Below are 23,504 nucleotides of genomic sequence, written 5' to 3'. Positions count from 1 at the left end.
TAATTGTAGTATAGTATTTTTGAAAAATCTTTTTAAAATACACACATGATAGGGAGAATTAAATCAGTCATATTAGTCTTAGAGAAAAGCAGCTTTATTTTAAATTTGGTACTGAACACACATACATAAGCACAGCATGTCACGATCACATGACCAGCCAAATATAACTCGTTTTATCTGAATATTCCTTTGTAATTGAATGCTCGTGGAATAAATTAATCATGGCTGACTGTAAATAGCACATTTTTACAATGACATCAGAAAGTGAGAACTTCTGTTTCTGCATGATGCTGCATCTACGCCACTAGTTGTCAGTGCACATAAATAGAAATTTAACTGAGTGCACCTTTAATGTCCTGCACAATATAAATAGAATTAGTATGTTTTTATAAGTAAAGTGTGGTTGTAGAACACATACATTTTTTTACATTTTAATAAACACTGATACATACAATAGCAATGTAATGACAGCTTCTAGCTAACGTAAAAATTTACCTGTAAACTTTAAATACGAATACCTATGAAAACTAATGAGATCATTCTGTAATGTCACTGTACTGCAATGCACAGATTCTCCATTATGAGATATGAGCACTGAACATAGGTTGGTTTTCCCCATTTTAAGCATAATGGAGGGGTGACCAGGAAATTTGCTTAGATTTGCATTGTAACCTTCTTTTTGATCCTTCGTTGTTCATAACATCCAGCTTAGCTTGTAGTGTGTGTATGTATATAAGGGCCTTGTCAAATTTCTTAAATCTGGATTTACACCAAAAATTTGCAGGAACTGCTCTGTTTTCATGTGTTTAAAACAAAAATACTATTATATTTTACTATTAAATATCATCTATTATCTATTATTCTGTCATATTTTGTTTGCCCACATATACAGCTTACACCAATTATATGTAAAATGAATGGAAACCCAGGATGAAAAGGAAACCAAGCACATTTCTTTGTGATTACTGCTGAGGCGCATATCAACGATAATAAAATTACCAAGGTAAAATCGTCCAACTTCTATCAAGTGCTTGCCTTTGGGAGATTGAGCATCTGGAAGTAGGCTAGAAACATACTCTACGGCAATGCAAACGTGAATGATCGGCCAACGCATTGCAAAGCGCAGTCAGGTTGTACATATTTAGCTTCCTGTACTATTGTAATAATAACAAACCTCAGTACTCAAGGGGGTGATAGTTACCTTTAAATGTCTGCGCTATAAAACCAGATGTTATTATTCAGGTGACTTGTTTTAAATGTGTTGGCAGTTTAAGAGTTTGTCCTATTGTTGTGTGTATTATGTGTGTATCATGACAGCAGCAACAACCAGTGCAACTGACAAACACGTTTTCGTACTTTGTATGTAGGCCTGAAATCACGCAGAGGGAACGTAACCTTTTTGCATCCCAAACTACCGAAGTAAGAAATTGTGCTTTGTTTTCTGGGATTTCTGATGGCACAAAGCCATATTAAAACTGTAAACAGATCAGAATGTGTCCGAAAACCTGTCAAGTCATTCAATGACTAAACAGACAGCAATTTTGCATGAAGGTACCTCATAAGGAAACAGGTTTCAAACTGGCTTCCAAGGCACCATAATGCATGTCAAAGATCTATTGAGTTTTAGACATAAACAAGCAAATAGTTAATGACTACGATGCATATTTCTCAGTAAAAATGGATTCATAAGTTATTTTTTAAGTGAAGAGTTTTACTCGTTCCACCAACTGCACACACAGAATATCGTACGCAGCCTATGCTGCCTTCAAGAACTGACCAGATAAATGGATCTTAATAGACAGGAAGTCAAGCAAATATTGAATTCGGATCTGCCTTGATGCCTTCCTACCTCCTTATCCTGCCTGCAAAGGCATAATTTGTCACATTACGGAAGCAGCCAAGAAGAGAACCGGTGTGAGGCCAAAGCCCAGCCTCCACTAAGGCCTAACACACTCTGCAGCACATTCACAAAAGCAGAGTCACAGAGCTGAACTAACAGCCACGTTAATGTGTGTCCTGGATTATGTAAGAGAAGGGGGTGAGAGTTGGAACTGGAGCATTGGTGGCTGCTTTCTCCCAGCAGTAAGGCTGGTTAATGAGTTTAAGGAAGAAGAGGGGAGCGCCCACATTCTGAAGTCTGAAGTTCACCTAGGAAAAATCAGGGAGAAGAAAAGATAGGGAGACAGCGCCCAACAATCTTCTACCAAGGAAAGGAACGCTGCCTGAAAAAGGTAGGCAATGTTCCATGTCAATGCATTAGATTATATGTTTAGTGTCAAATTGGAATGGTTGGGAACAACTATTAATTCCAAAAACTTTTGTCAGATTTTATAATATTAAGAATGTGGCTGGTATTGCTGCAGGACCCATATTTTATACTCAGCACAGTAGCAAAATTTTTACAAAAGTAAACAAAATGTCCATAAGATCAAGCACTGAAATATGTCTATGTCAACATTTTCAAGGATGAAGGCATGTCACGCAACCTGACCATGTTCGCATCTGCCTAATTTGGCTAGCTTCTAACAAGTGACAGGTGAATATGCGGCGAAATTCCATAGAGTTTGATTGGATGCACAACCTTGGACGTGAGCAGCAAAAGATGTGGAAAGTGTTTTCTCCACCCTTTCAAAAGTTGATAAGCCTATTTATTTTGCTATCCTTACTAGACAAATTTCATTATATTATTTAAATTTAGCATCGTTTTCTCTCTGCTGTTTGCAACTCTGTCAGAACAGACCTGTAACCCACCTGTTGAGAATCACTGATGTAAACTACCTCATACTTTATCAAAGTGTGAGGTAGTGTAACTCCTTTGTAGTGCCATTTTATGGCGGAATGTGTGTTGGGGGTTAGGGGAGGGGAGTGTCTTAGAAGTCATAAATGAGTGTATCCTCAGTAGTAATTCTGCAAATTGTTTCCCATGCGCCTTGTTTCCAATGCACCCTTCATAATCTATGTCATTCACAAAGGCTGTTCTGTTGAGCTCGCTGCATGGGGTTGAGCACAACACAACAAATAGTTGTGACTGTACTAGACTAAAAGGGCCTATACAGTGAGCCACTGTACATCTCACAAATGATCACCAACCCACATTTGATGGTCTGTTTAACTCTCTAAAAAGGTGGCTTTTTCTGGTTGCCCAGCATTTTGTAACCAACTTCACTTGCCAAAAAACGGGTCCTGAGGAAAACGTGACCTGAAAGTTTTGGTGAACATACTGAGGTTCACCAAGGGAGATCTATGTCCAAAGAGCCATTAATTAGATTACTAAAACACAGGAAGTAACCAACATAACCTGCTCCTTTATTTTGAAACTATTAATTTAATTACCATGGTGTACATAATTTCATTTGGTATGTATGGTTAATTTGAAAGGACTTGTACTAAGTTGTAGTAAGTTTCTTACATATACACATCCAGTCAAAATATAATATTTTTGCTCATTCAAGCATTTCACCAGTCTGTTTCTCACACAAAGCTATTGTATGACTTCAAATGACTTCAGTATAGCACAAAAGTGGACCACTTTTATGATACATTTCTAGTGCTTTTTTTGTCCATTTTGAGCAATCAACACATTCTTAAGAACTTCTTTTGTGCTCCATGAAAGAATGTTAATTCTGAGTCAACTGAGTGTAAGTGTGTCCAAAGTTTTGACTGGTAGTTAATTACATGTAATCCCATGGAGTACAAAGAGTTAATGACTAATGCATTCCAGTCAAGATTAGGGTGAATATATGCTGAAAATCATGGAGAAATATTTTTTCTAGAAATCATGTTAGAAAAAAAGGCAATGTTAGAAGAAGGGCAATAGCATTTTTTGACACAAAAGGTTAGTTTGGTGATCAAACCAGCTGATGTCATCTAACCAATTGCCATTATCTATCATAAGTAGATGTGACCTCACACTTTGAAGCCTCTCCTTCTTAAGTGTTCATTTGTTTTTGAGCAGATCAGATTTGATGAGCTAAAGGGAATGTATACTTTTTCAAAAATCTATAATGATCTTATTATTGTGGAACACAATTCTTTTGAGTCAAGCAAAGAAATACAGACGGCACTTCGTACCCTTTAGGAAATTCACCAGGGGTCCCATCGTCATGGAAAACCTGGAAATACCAAAAATGACCAATTTACATTTTCAAGTTGTGATTTCCATGTTAATTAATAACCCTGGAAATTTCTATAGTGAACATAATATGCTCTGCTAAAAAATTATATTTTATTGGAGTGTGCTATCTCTATAAAATGATTTTTTTGTTTTATGCTTATCTAGAAAAGTCATTGATACTCATTACTCAAAAGGTGTGGCAACTGTATCACTAAAACTGTATCAGTGCAGAAGGTTTGTAGTCAGTACAGTACACAGTCATTTCAACACGGCACAGTAAAATGCAAAGGACAAGTATGCACAGCGCCAGATGGGCTGGGGGTGGAGAGGTAAACAAATACATTTGTTTTGCTCTATTGCTCAGAGTCATTGATTGGGGAGGGGGCGAGATGAGCGACTAATGCCCGTAAGACAGATATGACACACACCTGTATGCATATCACCTGTTCTTGCCATATATGGACCTGAGTGATTGAATACAGAGAGAGAGATAAAATGCAAGGGTTGTAAAGTAGGGAGAAAGGTAGTTGTACAGTCTCCACTATTGTCTGTGATCTGGCAGCACCTTTACCTGGCTGCTTCCTTCTCAATTTCTCCGGTGGCAGGTGAGTGCCTCTAATCCCTCTTGCTCTTTTCTTTGCAGAAACATTTAATGCTGAGGACAATAAGACTTTTAGCATGTCCCAAAACAGCTTTGAACATGCTCATCAAAGTGATTCATTTACCAAGCTGATTGTAAAAGTTATAGGAGAAATTCGGTAAAATGCTGCAACAGCACTTGTCCTTTGAAATGAAGGCATAACTCTGACTCAACAGAATATTATCCAGCAGTTATGTCTTAATTTTTAGCAAGAATCATTATTTACAGGTGCTTTAACAAATAACAAAGTTTGCTTGATGTTCAAATTTGACTTCGTCAGCAAGCGTGTTAGCAGCTTGTTTGCTGTTCTTCATTTTGAACGGTCAAAGCCAAAATAAGTAAATGTCTTCTAACAGCTACACTACCAGTCAAAGGTTTGGACACACTTGACCAAATGTTTCTTGTGATCTTAAAAACCTTTTGCACGCTAATGCTTGAAATGAGTTTTCCTGACACAATGCCTAAGCATTTCTTTACAAAACTTAAAATAAACTTTATTTATTTATTTTGAAATGGATGAGTTGAAGCAGATTGAGAAGGAAAGTGCTCAGCATTCATAGGAACTCCTTCAATGAAGTTGGTTTAAATAATGCCCAAGGTGTGCAGAGCTGTAATCTAGACAAAGGATGGCTACTTTGAGGCATACACTATAAGAAAGCTTTGATTTAACATTTTTGGTCACGCAATTCCCATACTTCAGTTTGAGTAATTTCATAGTTTTGATGACTTTAATTCTAAAATGGTTGAAATAAATAGTAATAATAAAGAATGAATAGCCATGTCCAAACATTTGACTGGTAATCTAGGTGGCTAAGTTGTGATCAAGCTTTTATGTTCAGACTAACCAAAAGGATAAGAACAGAATGAAATATTTAGCTTAAATAACTTGTTTGTTTTTTTTGTATGTGTGTGCCTATTTTACATTTTACATTATGAGTTTGCATTACAGATACAAAATCTGTTGTACTCAAGTGGAACAACATGCTTTGCTTTAAAACATGATGTTGTGTTGGCAATGATGGAGACTAATGAAGTCTGCAGGAATACTATTAATCAAGGCTATAGGAATGGAGGTGGGGTAGTATAGATACACAGATCAGGCGTGTTGTAATGCCAGGTTACGTAAAATCCCTGCATATTTTACTGTAATGCTGGAGGGCAGATAATTCATGATATGCCTACTGTAATTATAACAGTGGTGTAGGACAGTTAAGACATTATTGCACTTACAAAGAAACCTTTAGGATTTAGATAGGAAATATGAACTTTGCACTGGACAGAGGGATCGTGATCGGTGACATGAGTCGTTGCAATCTGCTTATGCTATAGAGACAGCGATACAACCTCCCAATAAAACTCGAACATCCAATCAAACAAGAGTGATTGAGTCATCCGCATTATCACACCATATCAAAATCTATGCTGCAAGTTACTAGGCAAACATAAATAAAAATAGAGATAATGAAGCTCATAAATTTGGTATATGCAAACAAAAAATTATTCCTTAGGGGGTGTATGGGTGTGGGTGTGCATATCTAAGGCATAATGTACAGTACAGTATATAAAAAAATAACAATAAACTGACAAGGTGATCAGGACCCTGATGTGAAGTTGTGTGTACATAATCCGACCTGATTCTTTTCAAAAAAATAAAATTATATCAAATTTCAGTTGATTTTAGTAGAAATTTGATTTGAACTGAACAACTTTATTATACGAGAAGAGAGAAACCGCAGAGTAATGTATGGAAATAGGTTGCCCGGGACAATGTTCAATTGTTCATTTACATTTATGCATTTGGCAGATGCTTTTATACCAAGCTACATACTGTACAGCGCATGAGGTATCCATTTCATCAGTATGTGTGATAGGAATAAAACCCATGACCATGCCATTGCTAGCACCATGCTATAGAAGTTGAGCTACAGGAACAGCTGCTATATAGTTTCAGTTTAATCATCATTGTTCAAAAATATTTGACCAAAAAGCCTCGATTGACCAATCAGAACAAGGCATTCCAGAGAGCCTTATTCTTTAAATGAAAAAAGCAATTAAAATTATGACATGATCAAAAAATCTTATATAACTACCTCCTCAAATCCAAACATTTGCCATCACACAAGTATCAGTCAATGACACCAGGTAGAAAATTACTAATAGCATACAGATTCAAAACTAAAGACAATTATAATGTAAAGATAATAATAATCATAATAATTAAGCCCAATAAATTTCCTTGAGTTCCAAAATAATGCTGCCAAATATGTGTTCTTATCGAATTTGTGTTTGTATTGCGTTTTGGTAATACAATTATTGCTGCCTAAAGAAAAGAAAAAAAAAACTAAATTTTAGGTTCAATGTGAACATGTCTTTTATTATTTTATTATTTAATCACTTTCGTCTTTGTTTCTTTAATACAATGAAAGATATACATTACTGAATGTGCAGAGTTGCGTTCACAATGCATTTTAACCACGAACTGGTCCGTGGAAATAAAGCGAACTAAACTTACAGCACCTCCTGAGATGATCCGAGATCATATGCAGCATTGTCACAGACAACATTATTCTTCCAAACAGTTTTCAGATGAATGAAACAGAGAAAAAAGAGTGAAAATTCTTTACATGCGCTTGTTCTTTACATGCACAGGCTCGCACTGCACACCTCAAACAGCAAATCAGACACGAGCATTGAGGGATTTTCTTTTGTCTGCTCTTAAAAATATAATGACGTGTGTTTCTTCAAGGGCATGTCTTTGCTACCAACAGCATGTATTGTCATGTGTCACTCTGAGATGTCTTACAGGTTGCCCGCTTGTTGCAGGTAGATGAGCAAAATTACCAGCGCATGAAATACCTGCATTTGGATGAGGAGCTTGCGAACTGGATTCAGCCTCGCCTTGTCGCGGGTGGTGGGTGCTTGTTTCACACCCTGGCCACTGTTTAATATATCTGGCGACTTCCCAGATCCATGGTTTTGCCATTTCCCGATATTGTCTATCATCGTCTGTCAATTGATTGTCGCAATCGGCATCGGGATCTTTGTAAGATATCGTCGATAACATCGTCCTATCGCCTAGCCACCGCTTGCCAGTATTTCGTCAGAATGGGGTTAATTTCAGGGTACCTGAACCTTTGGAAGAAACATGTTTAATTTCCTGCTAATATCAGATGCAAGATGAATAGCACATAGATGTGTGGATACTAGAGAGGATATAGTTGGTATATCAACATGAGATGAAGCCATGGCTCAGCTCTGAAAAAGAGACACTACTGTATATCTCGCTAAACACATAGTTTTAGGGCTGTTCGATTCCAGAAATTTGGGAATCGACTTCCTGGTTTTAGAATCGATTCCAAGAGTAGATTCCAGACTCATTTATTTGATTCTTTTTTGATTACGAAAAAAAAAAACAGGAGGCAAAGTAAAATCTCATAATAAATAGCTCACTACAAAGCGTTCTTTGCACTGTTTATAATAGCATGAATGACATCTACTATTAATAGGTCCATTCTCAAATTTAATTAGGGCCTATATGCACATACCAAAGCGCGATGCTTCAATCACATGAGATAAATTTGAGGGAAGTTTGAGTAGATGCGCCTATATTTCCAAGAACTACCGAAAATATTTTGAAAGCACCATTTAACCTATATTGAAACTGTCTGTTACCACTCGTGAGTTCTTGTTTAGAAAGAGGTTTAAATTAGAATATACAGCAATTGTCCACTATCTTTCGTACACTGAACAAAATGTCCAAACAATACACTTCAGTTTTATTAAAAAATTCACATTGTTGAACTGGTTTATTTCTTACAATATATTAAAAAAATGTAAATAAAATGTATGTATGTGATATATGTATTCTTTTTGGAATCGATTCCCTACATAGTTTGCAGTGTATTTAAACAGCTGGGTAATGTGCACACAAAAAAGACACAGAGCAAACTTTTAAAAATTATTTACAGTTTTCTATCATAAACCATGTCCAACCTTAAAACATACTAAAAAGTCTGTTATCTTGTTATAGTGTATCATTCCAAAGAATATTAATAAGGTGAATAATATAAGGGGATCAGATAGAAAATATAACATTTTCTGTATAGTTCCTTAATTTTTTGAATAAATAGCCTTAAAAAAGCTACATTGTAAGGATGTATAAACTATGTGCTCACTGGAGTAGGCAAAGTTAGGGACTGTGGCCTTTGATCATATCTCAGCCATATTGATTATAACTCCCTTATAGGCACAGTATCTTTTTAAAGATTTGCATTAGATATAGGACATGAATTTTCACTTCCTTTCCTTTGGGTGGCTATCTATCTTCCTTCCTCTTAAAGCTTAAATTTCAGCTTTGTGTCTGGGTTTACTAATGCATGAATTGCAGTGCAATGAATGCTGATAAGGCCATTCTCATTTACACCTTTGAATGACACTGAAAAAGCCTAACAGGCAAGAAATCATTAACAGTGATTTAATATATTAAAGGTATAGATCACTGGAAAATGTTAATTCTGTGATTATTTACTCACCCTAGTGTTGTTCCAACCTCATATGCTGTTAATTTTTCAGTGGAACCAAAAAGGAGAAATGTTGAAGAATCTTTAAGCAGCTTTTTTTTCATACAATGACAGATCATAGTGACCATGTCTGTTAAGCATAAAAGCATTCGCTAGTCTTATAAACCCATGTGATAGCTTTGTGTAAGGAACAGATCTAAATTTAAGTCATTGGTAGCAGCAGTAACATTAACAGCTTCCAGGTTTGGAATTACATTTTTGGTTGATCTTCAGGCAAGTTTTTCATGGGCAAGCACCATTTACATTTTCTGAAGAAAATGTATGTAGTTCTGATATGAAATTCCAGGAAACAATGTATGTCATTGAATGGAAGTAATTTTGTTCATTCTAAACTTACTTCTTTCTTCCAGGTATTTAAATTCCCTGAGACTTAAGCTGGCATCATGCCACAGGAAATCAAGACCGATGTTCCAAAAGTCCTCAATAAAACCACACCAGGACTTCAGATATGGAGAGTGGAGGTATGAAGGAACAATAAGCAACAAGCTTACTTTGTTTGAGATTTAGACAACTAAAACAAATCACTAATCAATCTTCTGTTTAATCATTGGTCAGAACATGGCACTGGTGCCCTGTCCATCTAAAACATACGGACAGTTTTATGAGGGAGACAGCTACATAATACTCTATGTAAGTACCAGCACTTAGATACAATCAAGTGTTGTAATAGTTGTAATAGTTTTGAGCTGATAAACACAAAGATCAATGAAGACGAATGATTGTGCTAAATTAGTTTATCATTCTCAGACTCACAAGACCAGCAACCACTTCTCTTATGACATCCATTATTGGTTGGGCAAATGCACCTCCCAGGATGAGCAGGGAGCAGCAGCAATATACACCACCCAGATGGATGAGCACCTGGGGGGCGTTGCCGTACAGCATCGAGAGACCCAGGGCCAAGAGAGTGCCATTTTCCAAGGATATTTCAAACAGGGCATCATGTAAGCCCTCTCTTCAGAATAGAAATCAATAAGTCTTTTCGTATTAAAAGTCATTTTAAAACTACCATGGGTTAATCTCACCAAAACGTGTACTGATCATTACATAAAAAATTAATAAATAAACCAACCAAAAGGACCATTTATGACCACTAGGATATTTTCAATGTAACACATATTTTCATAACAATCAAGCACATTTCAACCCCAAATTCTCATTAGTTTAATGCATCCAATCGTTTTAATTTTGAAGTAAAAATTTACCTTAGTACAGTCATTTTTTTTAATTAAGATCAGTCTGAAAGGCAGTACAACACATGCGGGAAGCATATGACTTACAACACCTCTCTTTTCTCTTAGTCACGATGTCTAAAAACAAATACTACATTTTGGGGAAGTTTACAAAACAAGACTTCTTCATTTCAGTTTGTAAGAAGCAATAATCTGAGGGTGAAGATAAACTGAAATAGACTTTAGAATGGGTTCCTGAATGGTCACACTGGTATCACATTGTTAGTCCCTTTATTTCAGATACAAAAAAGGTGGAGTTGCAACTGGGATGAAACAAGTGGAGACCAACACATACAACATTCGAAGGCTGTTGCATGTGAAGGGAAATAAGCATGTAGTTGCAGGAGAGGTGAGAATGGCCGCACCCAAATAACAAAAGAGGAAATTAAAACCACTACCGCAATGCATATTAATGGTGTAAAAAGTTAAAGGGTTAGATCATCCAAAAATGAAAATGCTCTCATCATTTACTCACCCTCATGCCATCCCAGATGTGTATGACTTTCTCTCTTCAGCAGAACACATCTAAAGAAAAATAGAAATACATCTCAGCTCAGTAGGTCCTTGAAATGCAAGTGGATGGTGATCAGACCTTTGAAGCTCAAAAAAGAACAGACAGTCAGCATAAACGTCATCCAAACGACTCCAGCAGTTAAATTAATGTCTTCTAAAGCGTAGCGATCATTTTGGTTTGAAAAAGATCAATATTAAAGTACTTTTTAACTATAAATCATCACTTCCGGTCAGCAGCAGTTTGACATAATCATGTTGGCATGTTCATGTGAGAACTGACGCACATGCGACACAGCCGGAAAAACAGCGCTGTTTACAACTGAGAAGGAGGAATGCTGCACAGAAGCTTCCCTGGTTTTGGTTTTGGTTTAGATCTGTATTTGTATCTGTATGTTTTTCACAATGGTGCGTTTGTGTACTTATCCTGGATGTCTCAACCAAGTTAAAAACGTGAGATTACGTAACATGCCAACGCAAATACGTCACACGAGAGACCACGTGAACTCAGCGCTCTTGTGAACGTGCATACTGCTACTGACAGGAAGCGATAATTTATAGTTAAAAAGTACAAAAATATTTATCTTTTTCATACCAAAAGCGATCGTATCGCTTTAAAAGACATTAATTGAACCACTGGAGTCTTATGGAGGACGTTTATGCTGAAATAACAGCATATGAAAAATAACATTTCAAGGGTATAAAGAATAATCTAATGTCTAAATTATGTCAAGAAATAATTCTGTATGAGTATTAAAGAATAGTTCATTTTGTCATCATATACATGATCATGGTGCTCCATCCCCGAAAGTATACTATGAAAGTGAATGGTGATTCACAAAAAAGCACCATAATAGTATTTCATGCAATTTGTGAGCTATATTTTCAAATCTTAGAAAGAAAACTTAGGCCAAAATTTTGCCATTATTCAGTGATAATCAAGCAGAGCTCACAAATCTCATTTGTGCATCTGTTTAATAAAAAATATATATATATTTCATGTCACTGGCGATCATGTGTCAGGTGACCAATTGTGATGCTGCAAGTTTGAATATACTTGACCGCAAAGGAGATTTGAGAGCTGAGATTTGAGATATATTTTTTAACATAAACCTAATTAATTATTGTATACACTGAATGCCAGATATGGTGATTTACTGTGATTGTATACATTTTACTATGTCATGTAATAAATACTGTAGATGCACACTAAGCGCTTCCTCTGTGTCAGGTGGAAATGAGCTGGAACAGCTTCAATCAAGGTGATGTGTTCTTGCTGGACCTTGGGAGCCTGATCATTCAGTGGAATGGACCCAAAAGTAACCGTATGGAGAGGTTAAAGGTAAACCATTCATGCTTATTTCCCATGTGAAAATAGATTCCATAAAACAATAACACCAATTCAGTGACTTCAAATATCACATGTTCTTGATGCTTAGGGAAAGTTTTTGATACTGAGGGTGTATATTAGCACATCTGGTCAGTAAGTTTAATGAAGACTTCTATTTTTGTAGGGGATGAATCTAGCTAAGGACATTCGTGATCGAGAGAGGGGTGGTCGAGCACAAGTAACTGTCGTGGAAGGAGATGATGAGAAATCATCTGGGGAAGCCATGAAACTGATGAAGCAAGCACTGGGAGAGAAAAGAGATGCCATCAAAGATGTCATCCCCGATCAAATTGTTGATGAGAAAATGAAGACTGCCATCAAACTATTTCAGTGAGTCATTTAAGCACTGTTTTATAGCCAACATAAATTTCCATTCACAACCCATTTACTTCTGTAATGTTACATACTTCCGAGTGAATCAGAATATTTAAAATATAGGGTGGGACCTGATTTTATCCATTGAGAATTGTTCCATGCAAAAATGGAGATAGAATGAATGTGGGTTTGCTAAAACAATGGCTAAATAGCTATTTAACATTACCAAATAGTCTGCATGGCCTAAGTGACATCAGCAGAAAAGGAAAGTTATTTCGGTGGAAGAGAAAGTTATTAGATTTTGATTAAAGATTACAAAGCACTGATGAATCGGTAACAATAAGACAAGGAACATGCATTATTAAAGTAAATACAGTAAATTTTGATTTAATGTTGAATAACAAATTAAACTGTTGTTGCATTGTTGGGATGGATGTAAAAAATACATCTGTATTCTGACAACCAATACAGTATGTGCTCAAACTAAAATAAGTAATATGGTGTGCAAAGTATTTCAGATTCTGATGGAAACCTTGTAGTACAGGAGGTAGCAGTAAAACCCCTCACTCAAGACCTACTGAAAACTGAGGTAAGACCAACCCTGACCCCAACCCCAAATTTAACCCAGCACAGCATAAAGCAATTCTGTTTAAAGGCCATGTTGATAGCGGAGGCTCCACTGACATTTAGGTCAAATGTCACCCCTTACAACCATGCACAGCTATTTTCCATTGACCGGCATTTTTCGAGGGACACACTTGATAAAATAGCGAGGCTCATAAACGAGTTAGATAAGTGTATTCTGTCTGCATCAGCAAGATGCATAAGGAAACATAATGGATGCCTTTTTAGATAAGACAGAGCTATCAGGAACACAGTCAAGCCCACTTCACAGTTAGGCCTGTTCAAAAGATTGAGGTCTTGAAAGTCTAAATATAACTGACTACTGTAGTGAAAGCCAAAGCATTAAACTCAACCTGAAACTCTGTTCACAGCCCATTTTTCTTCTGCAATCTGATATATTTCTAAGCAACACAGGATTAAAAACATCTCACTGTATGTAAGGTTATTTTATCCATTTGGAATTGATTGGATCGTAAAGTGGGCGTAACATACCAGAATGGAGCCACCTGGTTTAAAGGAAGGGGTTGAAAACAAAGAGAGATTTGTGATGTCAGCTGAGAAGAAAAGTAAATTGAGAGATGGAGCAAGTTATTACATTTTGATCAAAATTTTGGAATAATGTGCACAATTGAATTGTGCACAAAAAGACCAGGAACATGCATTAACAAAATGGGGTCAATTTTAATTTTATGTTAGCTTTATATTTCATGTTATGGTTTCATGTTAATGGAGACATTTAGTAAAAAAAATAAAATAAAAAATAGAACCAATTTTTGCACATCTGTTACCTGTTAGAGACACCAGCAAAGATAGCTGAAATTATGGAGGGAAACTAGAAGAGTGACTAAATGTGAAAAGTCTGCCACAACTCTGAAATCTGATTTCCATGGCAGGACTGTTATCTGCTGGATCAAGGTGGATTGAAGATCTTTGTTTGGAAGGGCAAAAAAGCATCAAAAACTGAGCGGGCAGAATCTCTGAAGAAAGCAGAGGTATTTTTACTCCTGCCTAAGTATTTTTGCTTCCCAAGTCATTAGCATTTTTTAATAAAAGATATGGACTTCAGAATGTTGTATGCCACATTACGCATTTACTGTGTTGTCATGTCTCCCAAAAGTAAATTATGAAATGAAGTGAAATACTTAACATTCTGTTCAAGGCCTACATAAAGGCAAAAGGCTATCCTGCATCCACTTATGTAGAGACAGTGAGCGAAGGTGCAGAATCGTCAGTTTTCAAGCAGCTCTTCCAGCGGTGGACGGAGAAGGGACAGACAGTTGGACTGGGCACCACACACAATCCAGGGAAAATAGGTAAACATGATTTAATAGTAACAATTGACATACTACTAAAGAAGCTGCAGCATTGGTATAAAAAAATTAGTTAACTCAAATTCAGGTGGTTGTGAATGTAGATAATGTTTTTGTCTTTGTAGTAATTAACTATGCCAAAATACATTAAGTGGTGAATTTTTGCTAGGTTCTAAAATATTTAACTGGTGAGACACTGCTCCTGATGAGTGCAATGTCTATAAAATTAAAAAACCTAATAGAACCTAAACATTTCTTCAATTATAGTAAATTGTTTATTATAATGTATACTTTATCATAAAATATAAAAAATATATAATTATTATTGACAAATCATTTTTACCAGCTACTGAGGCAAAGAAAGTACAGTATAATAGTAATAATAAGAGATCCATCCTTTTTCTGCAATATTCTGAGTTTGATGTGTTTTGATTGATTTTTGTAGCCAAGGTTGAGCAAATCAAGTTTGATGCCACCTCAATGCATGCTAGACCTGACTTGGCTGCACAGCAGAAAATGGTGGACGATGGATCAGGCGAAGCTGAGGTCAGTGAAATACATTGCCTTTCATCTCTGTGAAATAAGGACATATCACATGAAATCATCTGAATGGGTCTATTCATCCCTTAGGTATGGAGGATAGAGGACAATGAACTTGTCCCTGTAGATAGGAAGTGGCTTGGGCACTTCTACGGTGGTGACTGTTACCTTATTCTCTACAAATATGAAGTCAACAGCAAGCTACAGTACATTCTGTACATGTGGCAAGTAGGTGTATCTTTCTCTCACATTTACTCCCTCTATGTACATCTCATGAATCAAAGAATGAAAATTCTGCCATCATTTGCAGTCATGTTGGTCTTAATTGCCTTCATGTTTTCCAAACCCATTTGACTTTCTTCCGTGGAACACAAAAGGAGGTGTTAGGCTGTGTGTTACTCTCAGTCAGCAGTGCTTTTTGTTTTTTGTTTCCTACTATGAAAATGGATGGTTACTGAGGCTTTCATTCTGCCTAACATGTCCTTTTGTGTTCCCTGGGGGGAAAAAGTCATATGAGCTTGGAACAACATGAAGGTGAGTGCATGATGACAGAATTTTCAATTTTGGGTGCACCTGATTGTAAAATTTCTGTTGGTAATGTTTTAGGGTCGCCATGCCAGCACAGCAGAGTTGACAGCCTCTGCATATCAGGCTGTGATTCTGGACCAGAAGTACAATGGAGAACCGGTGCAAGTTCGCGTTCCCATGGGAAAGGAGCCCATGCACCTGATGGCCATCTTCAAGGGTAAAATGGTTGTTTATGAGGTAGGTCTGTTATCCCATTTATTTCTATTTATTGCACTACAAGAAGTCTTTAGAAATGTCTTCAGATGTAATAATGGAAATTTACCCATAACCCAAACAGACTTCCTGTTTTAACAGTGATCTTGTTTGTACTTGCAACTAAGTATACATTTGGGTGGTTAAGGAGGAAGTGTGTAGTATTTTCGATGTTACAGTATGTTCTCCTATCCAAGTTTATTGTGCAAAGTCAACTGTAAGTATGCAATTTGGTTGACTTCCTGAAGAGTGGACACTATGGTGCTTTCAAAATGATTAGCCACTTTCACCCAAGACAAGAAACCTATCAAATTGCAGTAAAATAGCCGGACTGCCTTTTCGGATAAATGAACCATATCTGCTTTCACACATGCATCAGCTTTCTATCTTTTATTCATTTTGCAACCATTCACACATCAGCACCAAAATCCCGATAAACTCTTTGATGTCATTTGCCAGAAATTACCTTTAAATGGCTGTGTCAGAAAATTAGGCTTTTAATTTGAAAATACGGCGGGGTATGACTGACTTGTATCTGAACGTACACTGTCTGTAATGTTGTTGATGTTTTCATTTATACAGTTGGTTGTGACCCAATGGCATTGTATTTGATGTCTTCAAATAGAACTTATGAACTGAAGGGAACAAAATGCATCTTTAACATACAAAGGCAGAGATGTTACCAGCAGCTAAAAAGCACAGTAAAATTACGCGTTAAACGGCACAGAGTAATTGCATCATCTCTGTCAGACCTTTGTGACTGGCCCAAAGCAGACTTCTTACGTCAGCCATTAATCTAAAAGCTTTGTTCACACATAGCATCAAAACTGAACATTTCCGGTAATGTTACAACTTCTCATTCCGGGAATTTTCCGGTTTACCGGTATTTCACTATGGGTCCTGTTCACACATGGTGAAAAATGGCCTTATTTTTTTGGACAAGTCTGTACTGTACGTGTGAAAGCAACTATAAACAAGTGGCAAGGCAAAAGGAGTAGTAGGAGTGTTTCAGAAATCTGCTTGAAAAAATAATTATTTTTGTTATGTGTGCCACTAATGAAATTGATAGTTCACTCAAAAATGAAAATTCCCCACATTTACTCACCCTCATGTCATCCCAGATGTGTATGATGACCAGATGACTTTCTTTCTTCTGCAGAACATAAATGACGATTTTTAGAAGAATATCTCAGCTCTGTAGGTCCATACAATGCAAGTGAATGGGTGCCAAAATTTTGACACTCCAAAAAGCACATCATACGACTCCAGTGTATTAATCAATATTTTCTGAAGCAATATGATAGGTGTGGGTGAGAAACATAGCAATAGGGGGCGATATGCATGAAGAATGTGAATCACAAAAACACAAGAAGAAGAATGTGAAAGTGATCTGTTTCTCACCCACACCTATCATTTGATTTCTAAAGATATTGATTTAACCACTGGAGTCTTATGGATTACTTTTATGCTGATTTATGTCATTTTTTTGAGCATTAAAGTTCTGGCCACCATTCACTTGCATTGTATGGACCAAAAGAGCTGAGAAAGTATTCTAAAAATATTTTCATTTGAAATCATTGCAAATCATTTGTGTTCAGCAGATGAAAGAAAGTCATACACATCTGTGATGTCATTTGTATTTTTGGGTGAACTATTCCTTTAAGGATTCACAGTGTATGCCTCTTCCCTTTGTTGTTACTGATTGTGATTGCTTAACAGGAAGGGTCTTCCAGGAAAGGCTCCAACCACACTCAGCCACCAGTAAGACTGTTTCATTTCCACGGCACAAATGAGTATAACACACGTGCCACTGAAGTTCCTCCAAGCTCATCCTCTCTAAACTCCAATGATGTGTTTGTGCTCAGCACAGAGAAGAGCTGCTACCTGTGGTATGGCAAGGTTGGTATCCAATGTTACTTGAGGTAAAATCAAGCAGAATCCAACCAGGGTTTGAATATTTAGTGTTTCTGCATATGAGTAGGGGAGCACCAATATTTGTGTTATTATTTCTGGTATTCTGGTATTTATTGTTATTTGTTTTGTCCGGATAATGCTCTCTTTCTGGTCTGTCCTACATACTTACCTGGGGTTTAAATGTCAATTAAATACTACAATGCAGGGCTGCAGTGGAGATGAGAGAGAGATGGCTAAAACGCTGGCTGACATCATCTCCAAGAGGGAGAAGCAAGTTATTGCAGAAGGTCAGGAACCTGCTGACTTCTGGGTAAACCTTGGTGGAAAGTCCCAGTATGCCAGCAGCAAAAGGTACAGTACCATTCAAACACTGTTACTGCACATTGTCCAACATTAAACAACATGGCTCTGTTCCAAAACTTAGTGATCTACTGCCTACATAGGCAGTTGCCTTCTAAGGGGCCGTCCAGGCCGAACATGTTCTTGCAGAACAAAAAAAGCTAGACACAGTGCAACAAAAGGAACAGAACACTAGTGTATTGAGACACATTTTTTTTAAATTGAAGCTCTTTTAAGTTGACACAGCATCTTAAAAAAGGCATCATGCACAAGACGCTGAAAAAACAGCGAGACGCTCCGCAACAGTCAAAAGTGTCCGCCTAGAGCATGTTTACATAAAAAAAAAACAATTTAAAAAACAGTGCAGACGGATGTACAACCATGTTCAGTTTAATCAGCCCTTATGGCAGCTTCTGAAATGGAACCTCATAATTTACTGGTTTGGAATGCTCTACAGGAAGGCAGCATCTCTGTGCGTCATACAAATAGCACTCCTCATGGGAAGCTCAAAAAGACTTTGATTTCAGAAGAGTTTGACATTAGCATGTTGTTAAGCTTCAGTAACAATGCTACACCAGCACTGATTTAACCTCCACATTTGTATAATTGGAGAAAGCGTAATGCTCAACTTGGATCACATGTACATTTAAAGCCAATAATACAGTATATAATAATGGTCCTGACATCACTGAATCGCTTTCAGAGTTTTACGACAGTCAGTCATCATTTGCGGATACCATAGAAATAATGGGAAGTGCATTAAAATCAATCTCACCTGTCGCAAAATTGGCTGTTTTTTTAAGTAAACTACAAATATAACTCACAGGTTTTGGAACAGAGCCTATTAGTTAGTTTTCCATTCTCGTGAGCAGACTTCAGGATGAGAACAGCAATGTCACGCCACGGTTGTTTGAGTGCTCCAACCAGACTGGTCGCTTTATAGCAACTGAGATTGCAAACTTCAATCAAGATGACTTGGATGAAGACGATGTCATGTTGCTGGACATCTGGGATCAGGTGAACATTTGGGCAGCTGTCTTCCTTTGCAATTATTTTCATCATTTATAGACAACAATAAAAAGACCACAGCACATGTATGTTCTGTCAGGTGTTCCTGTGGATCGGTAAAGGTGCCAACGATAAGGAGAAGCAAGAGGCAGTGGTTACAGCACAGGAATATCTGAAGACCCATCCTGCAGGACGTGACCTGGATACACCTATCTTGGTGGTTAAGCAAGGATTTGAGCCACCTACCTTTACAGGCTGGTTCCATGCCTGGGACCCACAAAAGTGGAGTGTAAGTAGATCTTACATACTGTAAGTTTCCCCACTGAGCCTTTCAGCATAAAAACTTACCTCCAAGCATGAGCACAAGTTAAAAGTCAGAAATGTATTTTATTCTTTTTTAGGGTGGGAAATCCTATGACCAGCTCAAATCAGAGCTTGGAGATGCAACTGATCTTATCAAAATTACTGTGGTAGGTTCTTAAGTTTCTCAACAGGGCAAGTTGTAGTGATCCATTCTTGATGTAACAGGTAACATGATATTACATCTTGTGCACAGGATATGACCCAGCCTATAACAAACCAAACCAACTCAAAAGACTCTGGAGGCATGATGCCACGACCTGTCGCGCAAACCTTTCCTCCTGACAAGCTGGTGAACATAACAGAGGACCTACCTGATGGAGTCGATCCCACAAGAAAAGAGGTAAACTTATCTAACTTTCTCAGACACCGTAGCAAATTTAACCTACAAACTACTGAAATGGAATTAGAGGTCTGCATTCCCGTGGAACTCCCACAGGGCTCGCGGGACCAATTACGTTTCTTGCAGTGCAGAATTAAATTTCCGACATGATGGCGGTAGCAGACAGTACATCCATATGTTATGGATGGGAGCAGGCAATCAGAGAATATCCTGAAAAACCTGATGTGGATATCTTGTTTTTATTATATTAATTTATGAATGCAAAGAAAAAAAAAAAACAACAACAAAAAAACACTAATTATTATGTTATATTACAACAAATTTATTTTTAACAACAGAAAATGCTATGTAGAAATGTGGACACAGCACGTGCATCAAATTATTCAATATTTAGAGCAGGCTATCCAGGTATTCAACTGCTGTGAAACTGACTACAAAATGGTCAATTAGTGTTAAGAAATCAACCTCAGGCAAGTCAGATGGGCATCATGTTACGTGTCATCCGATAATAGCAATAACAGAAAAACAAGATGTTCTTTGTGTACACGTGTTGTCTATTTGAATGCTTTTTGCCCAATGTGGAAAACTAATGGTTGCAGTAACGGGAGCGGTCGGTAAGAAAATTACTGCAGGCAGAGAGTGGTGAACATGGAGTAAAATTCAGCGGGAGAGTTAGAGTGCGGGATAGAAACTTGCAGGAGTGAAAAACAGTCCTGCGCAGACCTCTAAATGGAATGAATTCCAAAATCATAGCCCAAAATCAATAAAATATTACTTTTAGTAAGCATATTCAAATCATTTAGCATTCAGCAAAACAAGTTTTGTTTCCAAACAAATTAAGCATACTTTATTTAAAGAATACAAATAATATATTATCGATGTGGGTGAATCTCACAAATGTTATCCAAAAAAATAAAAAAAATAAAAAATCTTAATTTAATGACTATAATGTGGGGGGGAAAATCATAATATAAGGAAATAATTTCACAATGCAAAAATCTTGATGGTTCAAAAAGGCTTAATTTTTTTTATAATAATGTTTTTCATTTTAATTTTGGGATGAAACGTGACCTGGACGTGTTTTGACAAAATGTACCCATTTCTAAACCTAACACCTTACCTCTATTGTCTGTGCAGGATTATCTCTCAAATGATGACTTTGCACTGATTATGGGGATTTCTCGGTTGGATTTCTATGCCATGCCAGCCTGGAAGCAGCTGAACCTGAAGAAAGAAAAGGGCCTGTTTTAGGAAGCGCACAAATGCATCTCTGTGCTACAGCACGTGCTTAACTGTCTGAATGCCAGTAGTGGCGCTGTGCAAAAACTCAACAGTCAGGATCATTTCCTTTTAGATTTTTAGATTTACATGTTTACATAAAATTACTTTATTTAAATATATTTTTTGGAAAAGCTATCAAATTGGTAGTCATATTTAAAGTTGATGTTATGGAACTGAATTATTTACCTCAAAGTATAATTTCAACTGAATGGAGAATATGGAATAAATGGGGAAATTAAGTTTGCAAATCTGTCTTATTTACACAGGGATTTGTATTGGATTCGAAAGGATGGATAAAGCACTGACCAAAATCTGTTTTTCTTCAGTTGTTTAAGCACTACAATAAAATGTAATATTCTACAGTAACTAAGATAAAGGTTTTGTATGAGGTTCATTGATGCATAGAGAGCACTGATAATAAACTATACTATCTAATTTCTAACTTCCATGGAATTAATCATTCACTGTACACAAGAGGCACATCACCTGTCTAATGGAAAAGTCAATAAACAGAAAAAGACCTCATTGTAATGGAAACTCTTTTGTCACCTCTTTGATAACATTATACATTAACTCATGCACAAATTCAATGTCATATTGTAAAACTCTTATTGTAGCCCTAGGCAAGGCAGCTTTTTTCTCTTGTATTAAACAAAATAGACACATTCTTGCTTGGGAATGGTAACCAAATGTTTAAAAGCATACACAAAAGATGACAGGCATAGCCTCATAGTCACTCAGGCAAGCTATTGTGTGATGGTAAATACAGAAAAACACAGAAAAGGTGTTTGGTACCCTATCCCTAACCCCAAAACATGCCAACTTAGACATGTAGATTTACCTCAGATACCTTGTAGAACAATGACTAAAACAAACTAAATATCTGAATAAATAAGTCATGCAACTGTGAAAAAACACTGAAAAAGATGTTGATGTTACCTTGAGCTGGTTGTAATCCCTGCAGAACCTTCTAGATGGCGACATTTACGTGGGGCCATGTGTGGTGTCGTGTCCTTTGGTTGGTTGCTCTAGGTTTGTTCTCCCTATAATTTGTCCGTAAAGATCGTTTTTGCTGGTCTATATTCGTTATTTTGGGTTTTTGATGAGTTATACGCCATTGCATTAACAGTTGATCGAGTTCATTTCACTTCGTCATGAATTTCTGGCGAAGGCGATTTTTATAGGATAAACTTGGGATCAAAATCCCGCCAAATGTATTGTGGTCACGGATCAAAAAATAGCAAGCATGAATCAAAAATATATAAACACATTTAAAATATGCTGCAAAAAATAAATAAATAAATAAATCAAAATCATCAGAATTGCAAACAAAACCATGTTTTCCTTGGTTATATTACTGTTTTTTGTGCTCTCGGACAAAATTGCTCTTATTTTCATTTTTTTTGTACGCTTATGCCATATTTTTCTTTGCTTTTGTTTCCAAGTTCTGCGCTTGATTTTCCAAAACTTGTGAGTAGATTTTCATGTAAATCAGGGGGCGTTTTGCGTCCCTATTGGTCCACTAGTTCTTGATCGACAGATCCTCCTCTAGCCAATCATTCGAAGAGGGGAGGTGACAGAGGAATGAAATGGCAGAAGAACTTGGATGTGTTGGATAAATATAAAAAAGACTAAACTGTGTATTGCACATAGTTATTGCTCAATGGGGCAATTTAACTGTTCATGAGATGGATAGCCTGAAGGAAAAAACTGTTCCTGTGCCTGACGGTTCTGGTGCTCAGAGCTCTGAAGCGTCGGCCAGAAGGCAACAGTTCAAAAAGGTAGTGGGCAGGGTGAGTGGGGTCCAGAGTGATTTTTCCAGCCTTTTTCCTCACTCTGGATGTGTACAGTTCTTTAAAAGGGGGGGGGGGGGGGGCAGGGGGCAACCAATAATCCACTCAGCAGTCCAAACTGTCCTCTGTAGTCTTCTGATGTCTGATTTCATAGCTGAACCAAACCAGACAGTTATTAAAGTGCAGAGCACAGACACAATGAATGCTGAGTAAAACTGTATCAGTAGCGCCTGTGGCAGGTTGAATTTCCTCAGCTGGCGAAAGAAATTCACAATGGAGTCAATGTGGGTCTCCCAATTCAGGTCCTGTGAGATGGTAGTGCCCAGGAACCTGAATGACTCCACTGATGCCACAGTGCTGTTTAGAATGGTAAGGGGGGTCAGTGTTGGGGTGTTTCTCCTAAAGTCCACAATGATCTCCACCGTTTTGAG

General features: G+C 37.1%; 1 protein-coding gene across 5 annotated transcripts; it reads left to right on the top strand.

Moving 5' to 3' along the window:
* The first annotated feature begins 80 nt into the window (after positions 1-80).
* On the top strand, positions 81-21,722 carry LOC127447910 (villin-1-like). Of its 5 annotated transcripts, none has more exons than XM_051710101.1 (20): positions 81-1,003; positions 9,685-9,795; positions 9,890-9,964; positions 10,082-10,278; positions 10,807-10,915; positions 12,308-12,418; positions 12,591-12,796; positions 13,292-13,370; positions 14,299-14,397; positions 14,565-14,718; positions 15,161-15,261; positions 15,346-15,483; positions 15,862-16,020; positions 17,755-17,934; positions 18,155-18,300; positions 19,161-19,305; positions 19,397-19,585; positions 19,698-19,766; positions 19,853-19,999; positions 21,137-21,722. In XM_051710101.1, the coding sequence occupies exons 2-20, from the start codon at positions 9,718-9,720 to the stop codon at positions 21,248-21,250; spliced, it is 2,496 nt and encodes an 831-aa protein (XP_051566061.1). In that variant the 5' UTR covers positions 81-1,003; positions 9,685-9,717; the 3' UTR covers positions 21,251-21,722. The 5 variants fall into 5 exon arrangements, with proteins under 5 accessions (XP_051566061.1, XP_051566058.1, XP_051566059.1 ...); XM_051710098.1 differs by having other exon boundaries at positions 81-2,231; XM_051710099.1 differs by lacking the exon at positions 81-1,003 and adding an exon at positions 2,518-2,536.
* The last annotated feature ends 1,782 nt before the right edge of the window (positions 21,723-23,504 follow it).

Source organism: Myxocyprinus asiaticus, chromosome 11 (assembly GCF_019703515.2).
Source record: "Myxocyprinus asiaticus isolate MX2 ecotype Aquarium Trade chromosome 11, UBuf_Myxa_2, whole genome shotgun sequence".
In the NCBI taxonomy this organism is placed as follows: Eukaryota; Metazoa; Chordata; class Actinopteri; order Cypriniformes; family Catostomidae; genus Myxocyprinus; species Myxocyprinus asiaticus.
Note: the sequence above shows the minus strand (reverse complement) of the source record. Positions and strands in the feature narration are given on the sequence as shown.

What these genes read in the sequence shown, in the direction of transcription:
- LOC127447910 (XM_051710101.1), top strand. Translation starts at nt 9,718, where the DNA reads ATGCCACAGGAAATCAAGACCGATGTTCCAAAAGTCCTCAATAAAACC. An exon ending in ATGGATCAGGCGAAGCTGAG is followed by an intron (nt 15,262 to 15,345) that starts GTCAGTGAAATA and finishes TTCATCCCTTAG; the next exon opens with GTATGGAGGATAGAGGACAA. An exon ending in GTAAAATGGTTGTTTATGAG is followed by an intron (nt 16,021 to 17,754) that starts GTAGGTCTGTTA and finishes ATTGCTTAACAG; the next exon opens with GAAGGGTCTTCCAGGAAAGG.